This window comes from Cinclus cinclus, chromosome 11, assembly GCF_963662255.1.
Source record: "Cinclus cinclus chromosome 11, bCinCin1.1, whole genome shotgun sequence".
Taxonomy (NCBI): domain Eukaryota; kingdom Metazoa; phylum Chordata; class Aves; order Passeriformes; family Cinclidae; genus Cinclus; species Cinclus cinclus.
This window is the reverse complement of record NC_085056.1, coordinates 14,422,958-14,444,559: the sequence shown is the minus strand read 5'-3', so window position 1 is coordinate 14,444,559 and position 21,602 is coordinate 14,422,958. Positions and strand designations below refer to the sequence as shown.

Sequence of the window (21,602 nt, the reverse complement as noted above, 5' to 3'; positions counted from 1 at the left end):
CGCACGTGGCCCCGCGCGCGGGCCGGGGCGGGGCCGGCGGGGCGCGGGATCCCGCGCGGAGCGGAGCCGGAGGGGCGGGGCCGGAGGGGCGGGGCCTTCGGGATCCCGCGCGGAGCGGGGCCGGAGGGGCGGGGCCCGGACGCGGAAACGGCGGGAGCGGCTGTGGCACGTGAGTCCGCGCCGAGGTGAGCCGGGGTGGGCCGAGCCGGGCCGAACCGAACTGAGCTGAGGGGTTTGGGATTCTGTCCCGGGCTCGGCCCCGGGCCAGTCCCTGTTCCGGCCCCCGGCGGGAGGTGGGCCGCCATCATGGCCTGCCCGGCCTGGCTCCGCTCACGCCCTCCTTCCCTCCCCGCAGGCCATGCAGCGGCCCGGGCTGTTCGGGCGGCTCAAGGCGGCGGTGGTCGGGATGGTGCACGTGGGAGCGCTGCCAGGTAAGCGGCGGGCGGGACCAGGACCCGGTCCGTGTCGCCGGCGTCCCCCTTAGCCCGGCTGCGGGCCCCTTGGCAGGCTGTCCCTTCACCGCAACCACGGGCCCCTCATAAAGCGCCGTCAGTTTGGGCGTTCCCTTTTTTAGGGGTAAAAAAGGCGGGAAACGGTTCCGCATAGGTACCTGGGCTGAGAAAACAAGGTTTGGGGTTTGGTGGGCTCTGTGTTTCAAGACTCAAGGGTTGGGGAGTTGAACAATTGGACGTTGGGATAGGATGGAGGTTGGATAGGGCTCTCTCCTGTCCTTGGAGGCACTGGGAAGCTCCGACAATAGGCAGGAGCTGCTCCAGCCTGGCCTCCTCCTGGCCTCCAGCCTGGCCCCCTTTCCCGGGGGCTCAGGGTGGGCAGAGCTGATTAGGGCAGCCCACCTTCCCCTTGGTAGGCTGATGCCCAGAGTTCAGGGTGCCCCACGTTTTCCCAGAAGCAGCCCTCAGGTGGTACGGCCAGCTCACCCTGTGCTGTGAAATCGGGCCAGCTAACAGAGCTGACACAGGGCTCAGCACAGTCCCTATTTCTGACTCCCACTGCCTGACCTTAGGAGCCCAAATATCAGAAGAGACTTTGAGCTTAAGGGAAATTCATTGAACTCCAACAAAATCTCTGTGTGTGTATTTCTGCTATTAAGATCACATACAATCAACTTTGCAGATTAAGGATAGCGTTTACTGTTTTTAAACTCACTCTTGTTTAGCATAGATGTTCTGTGCTGACCTAGATGTCAGTCTTGCCCATAGGTTGTATTGTCTGGACCATCACTAATGCAGGATAAATTACAAGTACATGAATAGCAAGCAAAGAGCAGACCTAGTGCAACAGGGGATTGTAGCAGACATTCCTCAAGTTTGTGAATTATATTTAGGAACTGAATAGTTACAGCAGCTCTGCCAAGTTCAGATAAGGAAAGAAACATCATTAAGGCATGTCCCAGCCTTTGAGCAAGTTTGCCCTTTATGTCCCTGTTCCTGTATGCAATCCCCATGGATGTCCTACCCAAATCTATTACTGTCCATGGGTTTGGTTTGTGCATGCCCTGGGGTAAGCAGCATTATTCTTGCAGGGACACCAAGAAGTTCTCTTCCATTGACCCAGATCATTGATCAAGCTTGTCAAGAGGCAGAAGCTTACAAGGATGCTGGAGTTGTAAGTTTGTTTTTTTTTCTTCCCATGATGGCCATTACACAAAACCACTTCTGCATAATCAGAATTTTAAATTGAGCCTGTAGTTCATAAAAAGCTTCTTGAAGCTCATTGATTAGGGAGATGCTTAAATCCATGTCTTCTGTTTCAACATAGGAAGTAGGTCTTCTAGATTACAAAAACCCCTGAGATAAGTATCACCTGAACCCAAAACAATTGAAAAAGCTTAGATTCAAATTGTACAATTGAAATTGTTTGAGTTGGATGAATCAAGTCAATTTAAGGAGTTAAAAAAAAGTGGCCTGAAATATCGGCCATTGCTGGCATTCAAGGTCTCTGGGTGTAGAATGCTTCATCAATCCAGTCTGACAAGCACCTGTATTTTTAGCTTTGTACAAGACTCTGATTTCCTGAGGTTGTGAAGGAAGGCCATGTGCACAGCTGATACACTGCATGGATCCCTCAGGAACCTGGAGGGTGCAGGATTACCCCACATCTGTGTTTGTAACAGAACAGCACAGATAATTCAGGATCTGGAAAAAAGAAAGACTCAAGCCCTTTTCTGCCCTCTCTAAGCCTCTCTCCAGGCCCCTGGCAGCAAACATGCCTACTTTGCACGTCCAGAAGAGCAGGTCCAAAAGGCCAGTCTCAGCCAGAGGCAAGAAGAGACTGCTGTCAGAATTGCTGTTGGACCTAAAGTGGTGTAGTAATCTTCATAGGTCAGTAGATTTTAACAGGGTATATGTCCTTTTGAAAGGTCAGGTATGTTTTAAAGATTTCATTACACCTTGTCTTGGGGTGTTGATGTGCTTTTTCTTTCACCTGCCCACAGCATTATGAACATTTTCTGATGGTGTACTAATGTCCAAGGTTTGAAAATGTCTTCAATGAACAAGCTGTTACTGCTGCAAGCTGCTGTTTTCATAAAAAAAACTTTATTAACAAGCTGGGTGAAACATTTTTAATTTATAAATTAGAATGATATTATACAGACAGAACAAAATTGAGTACAAGAACTTAGTTTAAAGAATAGAAGACCAAGGTCAAAATGCAAGACAGGTCACACAAGGTGGGCTATGAGCAGAACACTGGTAAGGCTAAATTAGGAAAGAATGCTGAGAATAGAATCATTGAAAGGATAAAACATCACTGGGGTAAAATGATGCTAGCCTGGTGGGCTTCAGTACCAGATGAACAAAGGTATGAGATGTCCACCCAGTTAGAATAGTCCCTGACTGCAAGCTGAACAGAGCAAAGAAGTTTTCTTCATTCCTCCTGAAAGAATAGTGTGCAGTAACTCTGTATTCTGTACTGTGCCTTTATATTTTGTTGTTGCAGTATCACCATGAGGTAGAACATGATTCGATCTACATCAGAAGAGTGGCAAATGCTAATCTCTGCCTTCCTGTGCCAGAGGAAGTGCTTGCACAAGTAACCTATAACTCATAAATCCATTGCTCACATTCCAGTGCCTGTATGCCCATTTCCTTACATAATAATTACACATTGAAACCTTCAACAGTAGAGAAAAGACACCAAATATTTCTGAAGGTGAAGGAAGATACAGAAGCAGTTACTTCCACTGCTGTCATGTACGAAGCTGGAGCAGTCTTGGGATAAGCTTTAAAATCAGTACTAACACAAAGTTTTAATTTGGCTTTTAGACTTTGTCTTTTCAACAGTTGTACTGAATCCTGCAGTTCCAGCTCTAACTGGTTTACCTTTTCTGCAAGTGTGTTGCAGTCTCTGAGCTTGACTATATCTTTGAACCTACCTGTCAGGTAGACACATGAGGTGAATGCAGTCATTTCTCTACACATTTGGACAAATTCAGGGCTTAGAGTTATAATTAACTCATTTTCCTATATAAGTCACAGGGACATCAATATACTTCCACACCAGTCTTTATTCTGAAGGTGTTAGAGAATAGAATAGAACAGTGTTGGAGGAATATAACTAACAAATCCGTTATTAAGAAGGTACGTCTCAGAGATAATCAGGAGAGCCTCCATAAATATCAATGGGGTTGCTTTCTGCAATTCAATTCTTTAGTGTTTTGTGCTACTTTAAGAGAAATGCAAGTTTTCATGCTAGATGCTTCAGGAGCTTCCCAGCTTTTACATAGAGATCACCACGGCCAAACTATTCTGGAATGGGAATATATTTCTTCAAAGGAACTGCTAAGCTGTCCATTTTTCTTGTGGAAGGAGGGCTAGAAAAGGGTTTCTTTCCCATGGATGTTTGTACTGACCGTGTTCCCAAATGCTACCAGCAGCAGCCCTTAAGAAGATATGTAACCATTTGTTGCTATTTAGATGTTTACATATTGTCTCAAATTGTTCAAATTGGTGGTAACATTTTAAAAATAAAGTATACCGTCTTGCTCACTCCATCTGTGTTGCACTTGGAAGTAAATCCTGCTGTATTCAGAGTAAGGTGACTTGTCTGGCACATTCACAGCTTTACATAATAAATATGAAAGATTTGTGATATTAGAGCATGGTAATGAAAACAAATGAGTGCTCAGTTAGGAAGCCATCTGTGCTCAAAATGTATATGCTTTGTATTTGTGTGTTACTAAACAATGAAATTCCCTAGACAAGATTTTATAAGCAGGAGGCTATGAGGCATTATAATCCCTCCAATTTGTACCTGCTTTTCTTTAAGGAAGAGGCAAAATATATATATTCAGGTTAACTTTTATTCATGCCATTCAGCCTGGCTGACATTTGTTTTGTAGATAGGAAATAGCACAAGTTCCCACATGACTGTTAGTTACTGTTCCAAACTGTAGTTACTGGAGTAGCTTAAAAACAGTTACTAGTGTATATTTTACATTGTTGTTTTTAAAAAACAAGAGAGTGGTAAGCCTATTGCCCTTACAACTACAGTGATAACTGAAATTCACAACACTTAGAATTTAATAACAGTGGAGACAGAATAAAGTAGTATTTCTGCATAGAAACATGTTGCTAGCTTTCACTTGGATTAGGGAGGTTAACATTTCAAATCTCAGCTGTATTACAGGAAAAATAAAACAGCAGACAGATTGCCCACAGCTACCTCCTATGGCAAGTGCAGGAGAATGAGATAGCAGCTTACTTCTGTTAAGGCAGCGTTCTCCTGCTCTGGGGGTGAGATTTTAAAGAAATTGCTAAGAGCTGTGCTTGCAAACAGCAATTAAGTGCTCTGCAAAGGCAGATTTCCTTTATAGGGAGTACATGACAGATTTGGGGGGTAATTGCTGTGATTGTTTCAGTCCCCACCTAAGCCTGTATAATAATAGGGATGATGCAAGCCTTCCTCCCTCTCTGGAGGAAGGAGTAGAGGTGATGAGCTTGTAGAGGTTTGTACTGGGGTGTACATGTTTGCAGGTAAAGAAAGCCTTTCTCCGGGGAGAAGCACTGGGGATAAAGTTCCCCTGGGGAGAAGTTAAGTTAGTTATATGCAGAGTAAAAACCTGTGCAATTGTTACATCAGTTGTGGTTTGTAGTGTTGTCACTGTTTTGAGGCTTTTCCACTGCGATATGTGTGCGGCTGAAGTGTTTTAAGGGGTTATTTCTGTAAGCGGAATGCAGCTAAGGAAATTATTTTCCATTTAGTTGGAGAGCTATTTAAATGACCTGTTTTTCAGTAGCTAACTGTGATACAAAGGGCACTTCACATGTGTAGCACTTCAGAAGTCATTCAAAGTAAAAAGAAAATATATTGTTTGAAAATTACTTATAACAAGGCTATTGCATATAAGCAACACTTAAGTTATCTTAATATTCAGTGGAAAAGGAGCACAGAAGGTACTTGCAAGAGTTTTATCTCATACTATCTACATAAATCCTGCTTTGGAGGATGTAATGCAGAAGCTGTTTCCATAGGCTTCTAAACCATAAGCTTAAGTTCCAAGAACTTTATTTTAGCATAACTGCTTTCTTTCCCCAGTTTTAATTAGCTGTCTGATAGTACTGAAATTTGTTTCATATACATATCAATTCAGTAAACACAAATCTGTGGTGTTATGTTTTTATATAAAATATGAAAGAAAGCTTTGACTTAATGCATCTGCAATTCAGCTTTCTGTATTGCAGAACATATGTTGTTCTTTTTTTAATTAAACAAAGCATAATACGCAAAAGAACAGTCGGATGTTACCAAAAGAATAACACATTATTAAAGTTCTACCAAAAATATTCACTGTAACTGTGGACCTTGAGGCCATAGGAAGAGGCAGTTGCTGAAAAGTGAATATAGTAAATTTATTGCAGGAGAGAAAACTGTTGCCATACTCCCATATGCCTGCATTTTGAGTTGGAATCCAATGAGACACTTTTTATGTGTAACACTATGGCTAGGGGTTTTTATAATTTATTAAATGAATTAATTCATTAATGTAGCTAATGGAATAATTTGCTTTATGCAAATACAGAACTGTCAAAGTAGTACAAGTTGTGAAAAGCTCAGTTTCGCTGTGGAATTCTGCCAGCCCATTCTCTTGCTTTTCTTTTTTTTGCTACTAGCATGGCTCTTTAGGAGCTGAGCATTTTGAAGCCCTATTCCCAGTTGCCTTTCTTCCTGTTGAGATTGCTTCTTGTCTGCCTGAAAGCCTGGGAATTCAGTTTTGCAGATCCTGGTTCCTGGCCCTTATGATAAGCTTGGAGTTTCCCTGATACCCAGATTTGGCTGAAGTGTGCCAAGGAAAGCATTTCTGAGCCAATGGCTTCCAGGGTTTTTGGCCTCAAGGAATTACCTGATTTGATGGTTCGTTTCATTTTTTTGAATATGTTCTTTTAAAGTATTATAGTTCTATATTAGTCTTCTTGCCACATGCAACTACTGACCAACTTTGCATTCTTGCTTAGACTGACTTAATATATCTATGTATAGAGAGAGTAAGACCTACAGGTTTTCTCTTTCTGTTGGTACCACAAAAGATTCAGCAACTGTGCCTCAGATACCAAGGCCATTTCTTCAGTTCAGGTTCGTTGGAACAGTCCTAACCTTATTCCAGAAAAATTACCAAAAATTGTGGGGGGTTTTGGTTTTTTTCTTAGGACAGGTTGTCATCTTTGTCATGTGGCTGCCTCCCATCACAATTACAGAGGTGTGGATGTTAAATATTGAATTGAACGCACAAACAAATTCGAACACAGATGCTTTGTTTGGTTGCCATTCCTGGTCTTCCTTTGCCTAATTCAGGTTTACCTGGGCTGGAATTATGTAACTAAATATGTTGGTGAATGGCACCACGTAGTGCAAAGGTCTGATGTGGAGTGCCATCACATCAGGTCACCTTTTCCATTAACAGGCTGTGTCCCTTTGCATTTAGGTAGCATGTGTTTTGTGTATTTAAATACTCACCTGTGAGTAATCTGGGGAAGGTAGCTGTGCCCTGGTGCATTGAATGTCTGCAGGTAGTAAACCATGTTGCTCCACTGGATTATTTCCCTCTCACTTTTCCCCAGCCTCTGTTGGGTATTCATTTGTGATGCCTGTGCCTGTAACTCAACCATTAAATGCTGACACTATTTTATATATTGTCTTACCTTTTACTGCCAGAAGAGCTTCTACACTACAATGATTAGAGAAGTGTTACATATAAAATTTTTTTAAAGGGAACTTTTTTTTTTGTTTCCCCTTCCTGATTCTCTATGTTATTAATAACCAAGCTGCTGTGTTTAATCTCTAATTGTATTTTTTTCCCAAAAAATGTTCCTTCAATTCTTGTTCAGTTACAATATCTGTGAAAGGTAAAGCTCTCATTTTAAAGGATTAAGATGTGTGATAAAACTCCAGAGAGAGCAGAATTGTGTGATAGAACTTCAGAGGGAGCAGAATTTATTTGCTATATATACAGTTAGTTTGTCTATTAAACTTTTTGCATTTTTGGAATTAAGCTGGTGAGAAATATCTGGTTTTCTTTTCATCTTCTCACTGCTAATGCAAAATACCAGGCATGGAATATGTTTCAAGGCTCTACTTTTACTCTTATTAATCCTTGACAAAATTATATATTGTCTGCAGTTGTTGCAAACTTTTTGTTATAGCCTGTGCAATGATTGGAAAAGTGAGTGGCATCAGGTAATGTACAAATTGTATCAGCAGAGTATTTTATCATCACTCCATTGTTTGCTAAGAGTATGTCCATGTGGATGGAGAGGTATAATAGACAATAAACAGGCATATCTTCCTTCCAGTAATTCTGAATACAGAATGGGAGAAATAGCAATAGTTCATATTATGGCATTTGGCACAATAACTGTCCAACAAAAAATTCCTTTATTTATCCAAAGTAACGCTTATTTTCTGACATTAATTGAATTGAAAATTGCCCTGATTATCACAGAGTCCTCTGGTATCCAAACACATTCAATATCCTGTATTCCCCTTGGATAATTGAAGTTTGACTTTACATTATTTTTAATGAGGTATAAGATTTAACTCATTTGTCTATAGTTCACATTTTAGGATGGATCAAAGGAACCCAAATTGATGAATGTATAATTAAAATCACATTTATTTCTCTTCATGATTTCACTGCAAATACCATACTGTTGATGAAAGCACTTTTATAAGTGGTTGTGTGCATCAACACAACTTGCTGCAGATAATCCTTCCTTTGAAGGAAAGCCTTTACACTTGTGTGTCTTAATGCATAACGTGAAATGGCAAGCTAGCCATGTTTGTGCAGTGCAATGATATTTTTTTGTAATCCTTTCCCCAGGATGGCCTGATGGTGGAGAACATGCACGACGTGCCATACACGGTGTGCCCAGGCCCAGAGGTCACAGCTGCCATGGCAGTGCTGGGTGCTGCTGTGAGACAGAGCTGTCCCCACATCCCCCTGGGTGTCCAGGTGCTGTGTGCTGCCAACCAGCAGGCAATAGCCATTGCTCTGGCTGCAGGTAAAGGAAAGGGCTCCTCAGGTAATCCTGCTGCTGCTGTAGTGTTCACTCCCCACAAACTGCACCTTGTGCTGACAGAGATACCATGGGAAGCTCGCTGTACCCTGCAAAAGCAGCAGTTAGCTTCTGAGGAAGGAGACTGCTTGATCAGAATGGAAGGTACTTGTGCACTGCTTCAGTTGGAGGCTGCTAAATACTGCCACCACAGATTTCTAGGTGAAACCTGTCTAAATGTAATGATTAGTTTAAATCTGCTCCTGTCTAAAAGCCACCTTTGGTGTAACTCTTATTTACTTCAGTTATATTATATGTCAGGATCGATTTAACCCATGGTGGTTAAACATCCTGTTTCAGCATCTAATTATATGTTGTTGCTGCTACTGTTATCCATTAAAACTAAGTTTTGTCCTTTTTTAATGAATGAGTAGAATGAAGCTTTTTATATAATGACAAAAATGGAGTGTACAGATAGCCAAAGTACTTAAAATTAAATTGCATTCAGGGAAATTAAATATAAATTAGTCTATATTTATTGCATGAATCCTAAGCTTCCTACTCCTACTATTTGCTGAAGCAGTTTTAGTTTTTCATATGTAACCCTCCATGATGTAAAGATGAAGGCTGGCTTAATATGGAAAGCCTGAACTTCCCAAATTTGTAAATTGAGGGTTAATGCATGTTTTTGCCCAGATTGACTGTCATTGTGGTAAAGCTGCACATTTTGGCATGTGCAAATTTTATAGAACCAGGAAGAAGATGCTGGTGTTAACTGGAAGCCATACCTCAGGTAAAATCATGTAGGTTAACCTGTCTGCAGTGGAAGTTTTTATTATGCTGAATATGTTCTAAAAGCTTTAAATTCTTGTTAATAGATGTATTTGCAACTGAGATTTGTCTTGTGGTCTTTAAAATCAGATGTTGCCATTTTCAAAGTATCTAGCCACTTGGCAAATTGAGAAAACCTTGTGTTTTTTGCTGCATTGGAACCTATGTGAAAACCTCAAATAAAAATGATAACAGAATCCAGCTTTAATTTTTAGAGCTTGATGCATATGGACCACTTGAGGTACATAGGTATTTAGAAAAATAGCATATACCCTATTTTTAAAAACAATCCTTTGAAGAGCAAAAATCACCACTAAATAAAGGATATGGTCTGGGAGCAATGTATATTTTTTCTTTGCAATTATTAATGAAGGGTAGAATTCCTGGAGGCCTTGGAGTTTTGCTCAGCTCTACTACTGTTCTGCACTATTTCCTCTGTAACTGGAGAACACCAGCCAGGAAGGGCCTGTATTTAATGCATTTCATTGCACTTCTCTAAAAATAATTGTCTCAAGTTCACTGAACAGGAAAGCTAAAAGAAAATTCCTTTAAGCAAAACCATAGTAAAGTGGGTTCTATTTTGTAGGTAGCAAATCTTTGAATAGTTTTTCTATAGCATCTTAGTAGTGACTTTAATGTCAATACAATTTTAACAGGCAGCTATTAACAAAGCAAGTCCTGTATGCTTTCAGTACAAAAATAGCTTGCTGAAGGTGTTCTAGATAAAAACCATAGTATCCTCTGCCTACTGTACAGTCATTTCATTTTCCCTGTGGAGATCCCTGTCTTTGTTAGGAATAGCTGTTCTTAAGAGAACCACACAGGGAATTTATAACTGGTCTCTAGGAGAAGGTAATGATTTTATTTTGTAAAGGGTGGGGGAAATCCACAGGTCTGCTGTGTAATTAGGAGATCAACTAGCTGGAGCAAGGACTGCAGGGTCGTGAGCCTGGGTCACTCATCATGAATCAGGGCTCAATTTTTAAGTTCATCTTAGCTCATAAATTTAGAAAAAAGTGGTTCAGTTGGAAGGGTCTTTAAACAGTCATCTAGTCCAACTGCATCTAGTCCAACTGCATCTCTTCTTGAAGCTGCCCTTTTTCCTTTAAGAATCAAGTTACTGAAATTCCAGTTCTGAAGCAGTCTTCATCAATGATGATGACACAGTTGATAGCTGAAATGAGCCTTCATGTCAGGAGATATCCCAGATCTCTCCATGTCTTTTGTACACACAGCTTTGCTGTCTGAGCCCATTCCTTTCCCTCCTGCACCAGCAGAGTGGGAATTCACCTGCTATCATCCATGATACTGTTTAGGGTACGACAGAACTAGGCAGAGTTATATGCTATGGTTTTTGCTGTCCTTTTTAACTGCCACCATATTAATGCAGTGGTGAGGGGAGGCAGCTCAGCTGAGAACTGCAGCAGGGGGCACCCAGAGGTGCTGTGAAAGGCAGGGAGTGCTGTGAATCCTGCTGAGAGTGCTGCTGGAGACCTTCCTCCTGTGCCTGCAACCCATGCTGAGCACAGGAGAGGCTGCTGCAAGACAGTGTCCTGAGAAGTATTTTTGCAGCACAGACACACCGTGCCTCCAGTGTCAGCAGCAGACAAAATCAATGCTTCTCTAAGAGTTCTGTTTATTAGTTTTCATTGGATGTTCCCTATTCTTTTTCCAGTGAAACTACAAAACGTGTAGTTCCCATATAAGTCAGAAATGGGACTGCCTATTAACTTTCCAATGGGTATTACTTTTCAACTTGCCAAATGTGAAAGTAAGCAGTAGTATCATTCTCACAATTTTATGAGCATAAAAATGAATTCATTAGCAGAATCTGATTATAGCTTCATAAAACAGAAGGGTAATGATATGGTGCCTGCACCTATTACACTTGGTTAAAAATTGTACTTTCATGGCCTCCAAAAATCCAGATTGAGAGTGCAGCCTTGTTAAACTAAGTAAAATTCAATGTTTAGCAGGAAGTCTTATATTTCTGCACCAAGGAAACACATACCAAGCATCAACAAACAATGTGCAAGCAGTGACTTTAATAAATGCAATTACTCAATGGAGGGCCCTGTCCCGAGTTAAACCTTGATTGCTGTGAAAGTGTCACATGTTTCTAGGCTCACCCACAGTCCTATGATTAGAGAAATATTTGTTCTTATGTAACTCAGAATTGTATTGTAAGCTTGGGTGATGTCATGATAAACTACAGCATTTGCTCCCAGATGTAGAAATCTCAGTTTAGCTATTTGCACTGTTTGTCACCCAGTGTCTACAAGCACCTGCAGTGGTACTTGTGGCACACTCTTGTCTTTGGATCCTGATAATACTCCATGCTTTACACTCGCTAATCTCAAGGCACAGGACATCTTGCATTTCATTTGGCATCCATCTGTGATGTTTCTTGTTAGCTGGAGTCTGTGTTGCTAAGCAATACAGGCTCTTCTCTATCAGGCGTAAGCTTCTGTTTCTGCAACTTCAGGGCTTTTGGAATGAAACCGGAATTTTAAAATAAACAGACACCTTGTCATTTGGTAAATAAATTTTCAAGATCATCTATGTTTATAGTTGGAATGTACTAAGGTAATGCCTCTGTTTTCTGATCAGTTCTCTGGTGGGTAGACATTCCTGATGACTATTTCTACATGCATTGCTTTCCTTTGTATGGTGTCAGCTCTAATTAAATGTGCATCTGACTCCAAAACTGAAGCAGTGGCAGAGCTTCAGAAGGGCTTGGAAGACACCTCCAAAGCAAACTGGAAGAACAGCAAAACTGCACAAGATGAGTGCAGAGCTTTTACACAGATGTGTAAAAGAGGCAGGTTTTAAGTGACAGGTTCAAGGCTATGAATGACAGGAGAAAAGTGGGGAGTGCAATAAGTGGGTCAGTATTAAATCTTGTACCTCACAGCTGTGGGCTTATTGCTCTGTGGTCCAAGGCTTCATTCTTACAACAGAGATATTTCAAGGCTGAATGTCAATGATTGGCCCATGTGAAGTAATTGCAATTCATAATCTTCCTCTTCACTATCCATCCCACAAAACCTTCCTAGTGACAAAACGGAATGAATATGGTGGGACCCATGTTACTAGGCATGGCAGAATTGATGGCTGGAGTAGAGTGGCAAATGTTTGACTCTACTTAAACCTTTGGCACAGCTCTAAAAGTAGTTTGTTGATGTGGTGCTGTGTAGGAAACGCACTCTACGTTCAGATGGAGTCACTTGGGTTGCATAAAGCATGTTCCAGGCTGTGTTTTCTTGCCTAATTTCCTAAAGAAAGATGATAGAGCTATTCCTCTGTGTCCATAGCCTTGATGCTTTTGACCAGAAAAGCAGTAATACAATAAAAGGTTCTGGAAAGAGGGAAGAGATGCAAGTTAATGACCCTTTTTGGAGAGCAAACACATCATTAGAATAATGGAGCTGTGTTTTGAGCCACCTAATTCTCTGTCTGGCACATCATGGCAGGAGACAGGGCAGGGTGTGCAGCTGCCTGCTCTGAGCCACACAGGAACAAACCAAGGGGCTGAGGGAGAGAAGTGGACCAGGGGCTGGGGGAAAACTGGTGGGGTCAGTGGGAGAGATGGGAGCTGAAAGCAGTGAGATGGGAAGAAGCCAGAGAGAATGGGGCGAAGATAAAGAACAGAAAATGTGTGGGAAAGTGATGGTTAGTGCTAGAGTACATGAAAGAGTTTGTGTTGGGATCAAGTAGGAAGGGCACTAAGGTGGATTTTCATTTGGTTTTAGTGTTTTTTTCTTTTCCAGCTCTCAGTTTTAGCTAAAATGTTGCTTTTGGCTGTTTTCAGGCCTCGATTTTATCCGGGCTGAAGGATTTGTGTTTTCTCACGTGGCTGATGAAGGGATTATAAATGCCTGTGCAGGTGACCTTCTACGATACAGAAAACAGATCGGAGCAGACAACGTTCAGATCTTTGCCGATATTAAAAAGAAACATAGGTAAATACAAGCAAAATTTTATGAAAATATGGATGAAATAATGATCTTATATTTTTCTTCATTTTCTGATTTTTTAAATGTCCATTTTCTTCCAGGAAAGTTAATCACGTAGGCAGAAGTTTATTATTTAAGCACAAACTTGCAGTGCTATAAGGAGATACATTTAAAAATAAATTTGCGGCTGTAAGTTGCAAGTTGATTTATCTGTGAAGTTTGTAGATGTTTAATCTTCAGGTTTTCAGTATGCCAGCTATAAAAGCCTTGCATGTGGTATTGAGACTTTGTATGCATGTGGATGTCTATTATGTTTAAAGAAGTTTTGTTTCTGAAAGTTAGGTATCCAAGGTTATTTTTTAGTTATGAAGGCAGTTGCCATAAAAAAGCATCCAAGTGATAATATTTTGGCATTTTAAAAAGATTTTCTCTTTCTTCTCCTTCCTGCCAATAATCCTGATTCCTGCTACTTAAATCAGTGCTGTCTATGTAAGGGTTGTGTTCTATGATTATCAAACAGAAGGAACTTTTGACAGATAAATCCAGTTTCTTTTCTGCTTATACTTTATCTTACCTGTCACATGGTACTTTCAGCTATTTAGATGTCACTCTTTGGATTTGTTTTTTTTTCCCTCCAGAAAAAACTGCTCAAGTGCTATGTATTATACATGCTAAATAACCTAATTAAAATGTTTGTGTGTAGTATGTGAGCAATCATGAGAATAATCAAGTTTGGAAGATCTTAAATATGTAATAAGCAGGTAATTTCAAAAGAGAAAGGAAACAATGCAGTGGTGGTCAGATGAAGCTTTTCAGGTCCTTTCAGAGCAGTTTCTTTCTGATGATTTTTTTATGTGTATATTTATATAAATATGTATATGTATGTATATAAATGCAAATGCATTGCATTAGACTTTCTGCAAATTAAATTGCATAATGCAATTTTTATTCTTAGTCTTGACAATTATGAATTGGTATTTGGATTATACTTCCCATTTTTCAAAGAGTTGGCCTTTAAGAAAGGCAAAGAAGTTTTTGTTTCAGGCAGAAAGGTAAGCTCAGAAGGAAATGCTGAAGGACTTGTTGGTTGAGCTTTTTAATGTATAAAAATATAGCTGCCACTGAGAGCTGCTATGGTCCTGTTCTTTAAATGAGGAGAAACCATGCTTGTGCCATCGCCACTCAGCAGTGCAACATGTTTGCCATGGCTGTTTTCTATTCAAATACAGAAACAAGAGTGTGGGATGTTCAACCAGCAATGGCTGGAATTCTTTCCAAGACTGGGACCACATAAATCAGTAGCTGCTATTGTGATAGGTTTCAGACAAAGTGTGTCACCCATACATCAAGGCCTGCTGTTGAACAGCTGGGATGCAGGTGTCATTGATGTTTGTAACTGCTGTGTGAGATGATTCCTGTGGTTGTATCATAGGTATTAACTATACTTTCTGTTAGTTGGACTTGTGGAGGTTGTTGATTGTGTCATAGACAACAGCATCTGATTTATGAATGAGGACACATCCACAACTCCCACTTGAAGTCAGAGAGCCCTGTGTGCTCTCAGCATTTCTGAAATGCAGGTGCTTGACATGTAAGCAGCTGTCTCAATTGACACTTGGTGGTTCACACTTGGCACTCACTCTCTGGAGCAATAACCGATGGGTTGAGCGCCCCGAAGGAAAAGGTTGGCTTTTCACTCGTGCTGGGACAGCGGTGTCACCTGCCAACGCCAGGCTGGTAAAGCAGCCCAGGGGCTCTGCCAGGGGGAGGATGGGGAAGCAGGATGTGAGCGTGCGTGTGACAGGCCCTGTGTGTGACGGGCCCTGCGTGTGACAAGGCCGTGGGTGTGACGGGCCCTGCGTGTGACGGACCCTGCGTGTGATGGGCCCTGCGCATGAAGGGCCCTGTGTGTGACGGGCCCTGTGTGTGACGGACCCTGCGCGTGACGGACCCTGCGCGTGCAGGGCCCTGCGCGTGACGGGCCCTGTGCGTGACGGGCCCTGCGTGTGACAAGGCCGTGGGTGTGACAGGCCCTGCGCGTGACGGGCCCTGCGTGTGATGGGCCCTGCGCATGAAGGGCCCTGTGTGTGACAAGGCCGTGGGTGTGACGGGCCCTGCGTGTGACGGGCCCTGTGTGTGACGGACCCTGCGTGTGACTGGCCCTGCGTGTGACAAGGCCGTGGGTGTGACGGGCCCTGCGTGTGACGGGCCCTGCGTGTGACAAGGCCGTGGGTGTGACGGGCCCTGCGTGTGACGGGCCCTGCGTGTGACGGGCCCTGCGTGTGACGGGCCGTGCGTGTGACGAGCTGTGCGTGTCCCTGCAGCGCTCACGCCCTGACGGCCGATGTCAGCGTGGCCCAGACCGCGGGCGCTGCCCAGCTGTTCCTGGCCGATGGCGTGGTGCTGACCGGCACGGCCACCGGCCACCCTGCTGACCCCCGGCAGCTGCGAGGTGAGAGCCAGCAGGGAGGGCACGGGAGAGACCGGGAGAGACGGGGAGCTCCCGCCGTGGGGTTGGGTGTGATCCCAACGGACGTGTTTGGGGTGGTGCTTAGATGGGCTGTGGTATGTTTCTGTACATGACAGTTGTTCTAAAATGACGGTTGTTCCAAGCTTTTATAGAATGATGCTGAGGGTGAAAGAAAATACTGTTTCATTTGTAAAAAGCCCTAATATAAGAAAAGTCCACTTTATAACCCTAGAAAACTACCCGTACTAAAACTAGCCATATTCAGCTAACTTGCTAACCATAAATCTTTCCGTTGAAGAGTTTGGTGTTTCTGTCTTCCACAATTAAAATGGAATTCCTGCAAGAAAAGGGGCATTTTGATAAGGCAACATTCCAATCATTAATGCCAGGGAAAGTACTGCTTGGAAGACTTTCAAAATAATACAAATTCATTGGTAGACAGGAAATATTAACATCAAAATAATTTTAAAATAGTGTGGACTTTTTGTCAAGGGAGACTCATTTGACCTATGAGTTCTGACCTTTGCAAAAGTGCTATGATTCTTGATATTTTTATATTGGCATAAGTTTGGGCTGTGTTCATGAAACAGTATTGCTCCCATGCTGGAATTAAAGTTCTATCATGGGGACATTTAATTTTCATCACTAATTTTAATTTAGATCAATGGCTTGAACGTGAATGTCTCACTACATAAAATAGAATGTGTGCTTTTTTAGGTTTTATATTCCCACACACTGTAACTTGGCATGTTTTGAAGTTCCAGTGCACTGTATTGTATTCAACTTAAGTTAGCAGATCAGCATGAAAAACATACTTTGCCTGCCAGAGATAACCTGGACCTCAACAAGCTGTATTTGTATCTTTTGTGTTGTATTTTTGTATCTTTTGAAACAACATTACATCATTCAGAGTTTTCAGGGCTTATGTATATCACCCATGCTTAAGAGCATTTAATATGAATGTTGCATTTGTCAAAATGGTTATTTCATAAATATTAAATTTTTTGCTAAAATGCAGATTACAAGTTGCTATACCTTAGTCACCAATGTTAAAAACAAAATTGTGTGAACACAGAGCCTCTTGAATTAGCTGGGTCTTTTGGTACAGTAAATTAGAAATTATACATGGAACAGGTGATACTGGAAGCTATGCCTGCTTTAGAGATTGCAAAATTTTGTTAATCTAGAGATCCATCCCTGTTTGTACTTAATGTCTTCACTGTTATTAAAGCCGATTAAATAACCTTTTAAAAATATTTGATATGTCTTAAGGCAGAATCCTAGGTTAAATTCTGCTTTCATGTATGCACATGCAACCTGTAGGCTCAGAGGCTTTTTTGTCACAGGACCCAAATCAGACAGAACCATAGCTTCTACTTTTCTTTCATGTGAACAAACTTGTCAGTCTGTCTCTTTCTCTTTCTGGGTCCAAAGAACAAAATGAATCAGAGTTGGCAGCTGTAATGAAGTACACATTAGTTCTGTGTTTGGATTTGTGTTATGAAAGCAAGAGTGTGCTGATCATGGGTTTATTGTACTTAGATCACAGCATTTTGGATGTTAGCAGGCCCTCTCATGAGAAAGATGTCTTAAAACAGTTAAGAGAAGAACTTAAAAATCAATATTCCACAGTATAAAAAAATGACAAATTAGGCCTATCTCTGTCAGGAGATTCTTAAAAGGGATCGGATCTACAGTCTACAAAGTTGGTGTTGATGTGAGTGATATTTTGCATTTCAGGAATTCATGCAGCCCTGGCAGTGCCGTATTACGGTGATACAATTGGGCACCTTTCATCACACTGCAAAGCAGCTCTTGAAAGCAAAGCTGAGAGACAGATGAGATTTTTGTCATGTCTCTTTTTCAGCTTTGTTGTGCAGTAATACAGAAGTGGTTTTGCCTTTGTGTCTTTGTGTAGAATTGATTGATTTGTGATGGGCTATGGGAAGTGTTTCCCTGTCAAGGCAGAGATCTGTGTTCAGTCAGGTTTTGTTTGCAGTTTGTGTCGCTGCCTTCTCTAGGCTGGCAGGCTCTGCTCCAGGGCTGCCTGGGCTCTCCAGGGCATCAGAGGTCGATGGGGTACGAGGTGTGAAAAATCAGGCTTCATGTTGTATGACTGAGCATTTTGAATTGCAGCTCATTAATAAACCATCTTTTCATCTAAGAGGTTACAGAAGTTCTAGTTTGCTGCCTTGTAGACTGTTCTTTGATTGGATGTGTGAACCCATCAGGTTTTTGCTTTGGCTATAACTGCTGAAATACCTGCTTTGCATTCAGTTTGTATTTTGAGTGACCAAAGCTTTGCATAATGACTGCTCAGTTACCTCTTTGAACAAAACAAAGTGTCTCAGTTGAGTAACCTGCGGAAAACAGGTACATAATGAAATTCAACAGCTGGCTGCGACTGTCACCTCCTTAATTACTGTTCATAAAAGGGGCCTCAAGAATGACTCACCCTCTTATCTTTTGATGGCCAAAATAGGGACTGCTACCTGTATGATACCCTCGGAGACAGGAGATGTGAGTGAGCAGTACTATCTCTGTTTAAGCCCTAAATTTAATGACAGAGAAAAAGTCCTTTGAATTAAAGACCTAAAATGTGTTAAGAGTGGAGCATTACCATAAACACAGTGTTGTGTATGGTACAGTGATCACTGCAATGAGAAAGCTGTTAAAGAAGAGTAGTCGAGCAAGTTATTGGCACAGTGGTGCTTATTTTTACACCACTCTTTGCCATTGTTTTCAAGCTAGGAGCATTTGGCCTTTATTTCATGAAACTTGTGCATAGCATAGTTCAAATGCTTTCATTGTGCTTTACAACCAAGCACGATTTCATTGGGTTTTATTAAGGACCTGTGTGCAGCTGCCACAAGAAAGAGCACAGTGCCCTCTAGTTACAGTCCACTGGAACAGAGAAATCTCTGTCAACTTCAGCACCTTTTTACTGTAACATCACAAAATTGTCTCCTTTTTCTCACTGTGAGAAAAGAAAAGTCAGAAAAAGAATGCCAGGAAAACTGAGAGATTTGAAGCAGAGCTCTGTGTTTAGAGATATTTTGACAGTGACTGAAGATTGCCACACAAAAACACATCTCACTGCTGTTGCTTTATTTTCTTTTACAGGTTAGAATTTGTATTAGCGCAGCCAATAGACAAATCACCTTCTACTAATCAACTTTAGGCCCTGATGTGCTTGGAAAGGACTTAAAAGTAGCATCTGTAGCATACTTAATGAGGTAACACATCTCACTGCACACTGAGCACTCCTTTGCTATTCTTCACGTTGCCATTCTGAATAAATCTCCAGCCCAGGAGATGTGTGTGCATTCTGTGTGTCACGTGTAGATCGCAGCAGCACTTCCCACTTAGGAAGGCTTTGGGTTGTTCAGGAGTTTCAGATCAGTCTCAGGTTTCACTGGGTTTTTCCATTTGCCCAGCAGGGCTGAGCTGTTGTCTCAGACCCATATGAAGATGCTCTGTTTAATTATTTGGCTCTTAATTTTTCCTGCTGATGTGAAATAATTATGAAACAACTCCCTGCTAATGTGCTTTATGCACTTGTAAGAACAAATATTGACTTGGAACCTGGTTGCTCTGGGGATTCAGTCAAGTACTGTCACAAATCTGTGGTCAGATGCACCTTAATCGTGGCCTGGTATTGATGTAAAGCAGCTAGAGTATTCCTAAGAGTATGTAGATATTATATAAATAAAATTCTGGGGTTTTTTGAACAGGGTATCAGTAATAATGCTATAAGTAACTAGAAATTAATTATTTTGTTGCTGTAAGCAGAATGACTAAGAATATCAAATAAGCATAGAAATAGCTAAAGTTTTAATCATATATGCATGATCCATCTGATTTGTTTTACAATTTCAGGAAGGGCTGTGTTGAATGGTTGTATTTTTGTGTTAAAATCTTTTTAAGAAGGAGTTATTGTTCCTAGATGGGAAAAATAGTAGAGCACGTGACCTAAAAAGAGATTCAAGAGCATTTTAATTGATCCCCTTTCTTCAGTGAAGTAGGAAGGTGGTAAATAATTAGTCTTCCCTGAAGCATAATTAATAAGTTAGGCTTCTGATGAAACTTCATTTAAACAGTGTTTTGAAGCAGACTTTTATTTGTTGCATGTATGCTTTCCCTAGTTACCTCAAGCTATAACTACCTTGCCATCAGCCTATCACTAATTAAGCCAATTTATATGTTTTTAAAGGTCAGAAATAATGGCTCACAACATTCCTCAAAGGGATGAAGCATCCAGTCATATGAGTCACTCTTTGGATGGTCAGTTTGACATAAAATGATGAGAAGGATGCTTAATTCTTGAGCTGGGCTTTTTTTCCTCCTCCTCCCAAAGCTAGTACTGTATTTTGAGCCTTGTTTTTGTCTTTTTCTCCTCTTGGAACAAGGTAAAAGGTCTGATGATTAAGTAACACTGTATATAGGAAAAACAAGAAGCTTTTTTATTCCATTGTCATTCCCCATACTGATAAAAGACCACTTCTCTTTCTGGCTTTTGCTTTCTGGAAAAGCTAGCTGAGCTGTCAGTGGTTCCTGTATGATCCCTGCTCTCTTTCTCATACAAGCAAATATAGGAAGCATTCCAGACAACACAATATAAAAAGTAAGATTTTTTTTTTCTATTTAGAGCTAAAGGTGTTTTTTCTAGAGAACCTGTTCCATTTTGTAGTAGAAGTAATAAATACCACAATCACCAATTTCATGATACCTTTATTTTTGTGTTGAAAAACTAAGCAAATTAGAGTCTTTATGGAAAGAGTTTCAAAGACAGGAATTAACTGTGATTTTGGTTTTCTTCTCTTCAGAGGTTAAGCAGGCTGTGAAGATTCCTGTGCTGGTTGGGTCTGGAGTGACTCTGGAGAATGTGAGGAATTACTTGGATGCAGATGCTCTAATAATTGGTTCGTATTTCAAGAAAGAAGGATATTGGGCAAATGCTGTTGATCCTGACCGAGTCAAGAAATTCATGGAACACATAAGTAAACTGAGGGAATGAGTTTGTCAGAAAACACTGTTTGTGTGTGTGTGTTTGTAGAAATGCAGTGTGGTACATCCTACAGAATTAAAGCACAAATGCATGACTGAATGGCAAATAACACCAAATAAAAATGCACATCATTTCCATAACTAGCTGGGAAGCTTGGTGACATGCTTCACAGTAATCAGGTGCTCTGATGTTTGCTTCTGGGCAGCACATTTCTGTGGTGCTCAAAGCTACCATCAGTGCAAAGCCAACTCTGAAATCTTGTGTGAAATATTCTCTCCTGTAAGTTAAACACTTAGGGAGTTTAAGAATTTTTAGAAAATGTTCACCACAGATGAGCTGAATTCTGTTTTGCCTTTAAGTACACTATGTTGCTGTAAGTTTACAGCTAAAAGTGTTGTAAATTGGACAAGTTAATTAGCCTTTCAGTTTCCCATCTGTAAAATGATGATAATAGCACCTACATCACACAGGGGCTGTAAGACATAATGAATGAAAGAATGTACAGCAGTTTCATCTCTCCAAATGAAGGGCTCCTTTAAAGTTCAAGATCATTATTTTTTTCATTAAAATTGTGTATTTATACAATTGCTATATTTCTGTAATACCCACAAAAATTTAAGATAATTGGGGTATTGATTTACTTACAATACTTAGTAGAGAATAAATGTAAATATTTAATTACATTTTAAGTAGATTTGGAATGTAGTCAAAATGCTTTTGCAAAAACTGGAAATTTTAATAAAGATTTATTATTTTTCAGCAAGCGCCTGCATCTTTGTACCTCTCTAGACTAGTAAGTAGTGATGTAAAAAACTTTCTTGGAA

At 41.0% G+C, this 21,602-nt stretch overlaps 1 protein-coding gene across 1 annotated transcript; it reads left to right on the top strand.

The window, feature by feature from the left end:
• Window positions 1-135: 135 nt before the first annotated feature.
• On the top strand, window positions 136-21,371 carry LOC134048397 (uncharacterized protein F13E9.13, mitochondrial-like). Its single transcript, XM_062500136.1, has 7 exons — window positions 136-185; window positions 356-431; window positions 1,544-1,626; window positions 8,339-8,519; window positions 13,156-13,306; window positions 15,625-15,752; window positions 20,597-21,371. The coding sequence occupies exons 2-7, from the start codon at window positions 359-361 to the stop codon at window positions 20,785-20,787; spliced, it is 807 nt and encodes a 268-aa protein (XP_062356120.1). The 5' UTR covers window positions 136-185; window positions 356-358; the 3' UTR covers window positions 20,788-21,371.
• Window positions 21,372-21,602: the final 231 nt, after the last annotated feature.

Bases quoted from the DNA above. Each gene is read 5' to 3' on its own strand.
- LOC134048397 (XM_062500136.1), top strand. From the start codon at position 359: ATGCAGCGGCCCGGGCTGTTCGGGCGGCTCAAGGCGGCGGTGGTCGGG. The intron at 1,627-8,338 runs GTAAGTTTGTTT...TCCTTTCCCCAG, and splicing joins CTTACAAGGATGCTGGAGTT to GATGGCCTGATGGTGGAGAA. The intron at 13,307-15,624 runs GTAAATACAAGC...GTGTCCCTGCAG, and splicing joins GATATTAAAAAGAAACATAG to CGCTCACGCCCTGACGGCCG.